Genomic DNA, 2,634 nt, shown 5'->3' with positions numbered 1-2,634 from the left:
TTTGAAAAAATATAAATTTTGTCATTTGCATGAACTTAGTGTATTTATTTCATTTTTACGGAAAATGGACTTAGGGAGTTTTCATAGAACGACGACGATATTATTAAAAGCAGTTGTCATTTGTTCCTTCAGTTCATTTGTAGCGTATTTAAAAAGTTCAAATGTAATCCCATTTAAACCTGGTGACTTCTGCTCTTTAAGATTTTTCAAAACTTAGTTTATTTCATCATAAGGAAAAGGTGCATCGGGTATTTCATTTGAATAAAAGGGTCTAGCATACTATTTATATAATTGTATGCATAAAGTCAAAATTACTAAAAAGTTTATCTTCATATCCCTCTTAATTTTGTTGAAACAAAGATTGCAAGTTAAAAATAAAAGCAAAAACTATAAAAATAGACTTTAGAGAGCTTTTGAACAAGGATTTATATTGAAATTTGATAAAATTATAGAAACTATCTACAACGTCCTTAATAACATTTTTAAGCATGACGAAAGGGTGTGGCACATGCTCATAAAATGTGTGTCCTTAGATAGGTCAAGCTTACAAGTAAATAGTCCAGCAATTTACTGTTAACATCTTGGACTCAAAGAAGTACAAAACACGTCATGAAAACAAAAAATTTCATACTATAGGAAAGTAATTGAAGTAAAATAAAAAAAAATCAAGGGAAAAAGAAACAGCTCATACAATGAAGAATCTTATTTCAAGGCTAAACAAATTGCATATAAATAGATTTATTCTAAAAATGTCAATTGTTTACTAACTAGGAAAAGAATATTTGTATTACAAAAGTCTAATATATCGTAGCTTCAGTCATAACCTAAATAAAAGAACAAATTCGATGCCACTTTTCAGTAACTCCAAACTTAGGGAAACATATTTTTGTTTGGAAGAAAGTTCCACTTTTTTTGGTTGAAATTCATAGCACAGATTTTCTTCATATATAATTCCAAAAAAGGTGAATTTAGTTGAAACAACTTAAACGCCATGGCTTTAAATACTAAAATATTAATTGATAATTTTAGAATGTTTGTTTAATTTATATCTTTATTGTTTCTTTTCATGGAAAAAATCATCCCAACAATGGGATGCTGAGAGTTACAAATTAACGAAATGGCTTACGAAAGCACTAATTTAAACATCGTATCCAACAATGTGACGCTTTCCGATGCATTCACCAACATAAAACCAAAAACATACTTCCATTGTCACCAAAGTGTTCAACCATCCTTCGCGGACAGTAACATTTTTCCATGCACCAGTGCGAGCACCGGTGATGAGTCGGCTAATTCCTTGGCGAATAGCTGGGATGTCAGCAGGAGTTGGTGGTGTTAGCTCCACTTTGGCGTATTTCAAGAAAACGTCCAACTGTGGTCTAGCTTGGACCATAAGCTCTAAGGAAATCGAATAATTACATAACACTTTGGGGTTAGGTAAGGAAAATTTACTTACGGTTTACCAAACCAGATCCTTTAGAAGCAATACTGGCCATTTTCAATTTGCTAACTCTGTAGAATTTATTTGTTGGATTAAATAAATGCGTTTTTCTTAAATAAAAGAAAACTTACCTTTTTCTTCAAGGAAACTGAAATCACGGCACAGTACAATTTGACAGTTTGGGTACTGAAAATTTGTACTTGAGTTTAAAATCGAAAAAATTGTAAATTTTCCAGTATAGATAAAAATTTCCCTTTCAACACATTCCAGTCTTATAAATACCAATTCCAGTTGTTCTTCGTTTACATGCGTACAAATTGTTACTTTGGAGAATTCAATATTTAATCATTTTATTTATTTTTTTTATAATTTGTTAAATACTAACTTTAACAAATCTTAATATATACTTAAAATCTAGAAACTTAAACTAGATTGTTGAAAAATATTAATTTGCAATATATGCTTTTTATATTATCACTAGCGGCTCGGTACGTGCTTCGCTACGTATAAGGCATAGTAATTAAAAATAATTATTTTTAAGTTCATTTATTCAAACAAACAAATATTTTGAATTGCTAGCTATTTTAAAGTCCAAGTGACCCAAATGATATATTGTTTATATTATATTTATCAACAAGGAGTAAAAACTAAAAAATAAAAAAGAATTGGGTACTCTTACTATGGTGGGTCTATAGGGATGAGTCTAAAAAAGTTGGATAAGTTTTTCCATTTTGAGCATGAATAAATAAAAAGTTGGGTAGATCGACTTTGGAACAGGCAACATAAAGTTGATTGAAACTGAAACATGATTCCTCCAAATTGACACCACAAACGTGAAGTGTTTGCCCTTGGGCCTTATTTATGAACATCGCAAACGATAAACGCACAGGGTTTTGCAATCTTTTGAATTCAAATGGCATATCAGTTGTAATCATACGGATACTCGGTATCAAACACACTTATTCTTTTCATCTACCAGTTAAGATTATTGCTTCAATCAAATTTGGCAAGAACTTTTTTACCACCAATCTGGTGGATTAATGTTTCGCAATAATACAATCAACGAACCAATTTTCAAATTCAAGCAATGTGGTGGTATACCAGCCGGTTCCAATGAATTTAAAAATTCAAGTGGATAATTTATTGACTCATCTTGATTAAAAACACTGTCAATTGATTTATATGTCGTGACT

At 30.4% G+C, this 2,634-nt stretch overlaps 1 protein-coding gene across 1 annotated transcript; it reads right to left on the bottom strand.

The window, feature by feature from the left end:
* Positions 1 to 1,033: 1,033 nt before the first annotated feature.
* Positions 1,034 to 1,712, bottom strand: LOC129950150 (ATP synthase subunit g, mitochondrial). Its single transcript, XM_056061987.1, has 3 exons — positions 1,573 to 1,712; positions 1,457 to 1,512; positions 1,034 to 1,398 (listed from the first exon to the last, which is right to left on the bottom strand). The coding sequence occupies exons 2-3, from the start codon at positions 1,494 to 1,496 to the stop codon at positions 1,139 to 1,141; spliced, it is 300 nt and encodes a 99-aa protein (XP_055917962.1). The 5' UTR covers positions 1,497 to 1,512; positions 1,573 to 1,712; the 3' UTR covers positions 1,034 to 1,138.
* Positions 1,713 to 2,634: the final 922 nt, after the last annotated feature.

Source organism: Eupeodes corollae, chromosome 3 (genome assembly GCF_945859685.1).
Source record: "Eupeodes corollae chromosome 3, idEupCoro1.1, whole genome shotgun sequence".
Lineage (NCBI taxonomy): Eukaryota > Metazoa > Arthropoda > Insecta > Diptera > Syrphidae > Eupeodes > Eupeodes corollae.
The sequence above is the reverse complement of the archived record's forward strand: the minus strand, read 5'-3'. Positions and strand labels throughout refer to the sequence as shown.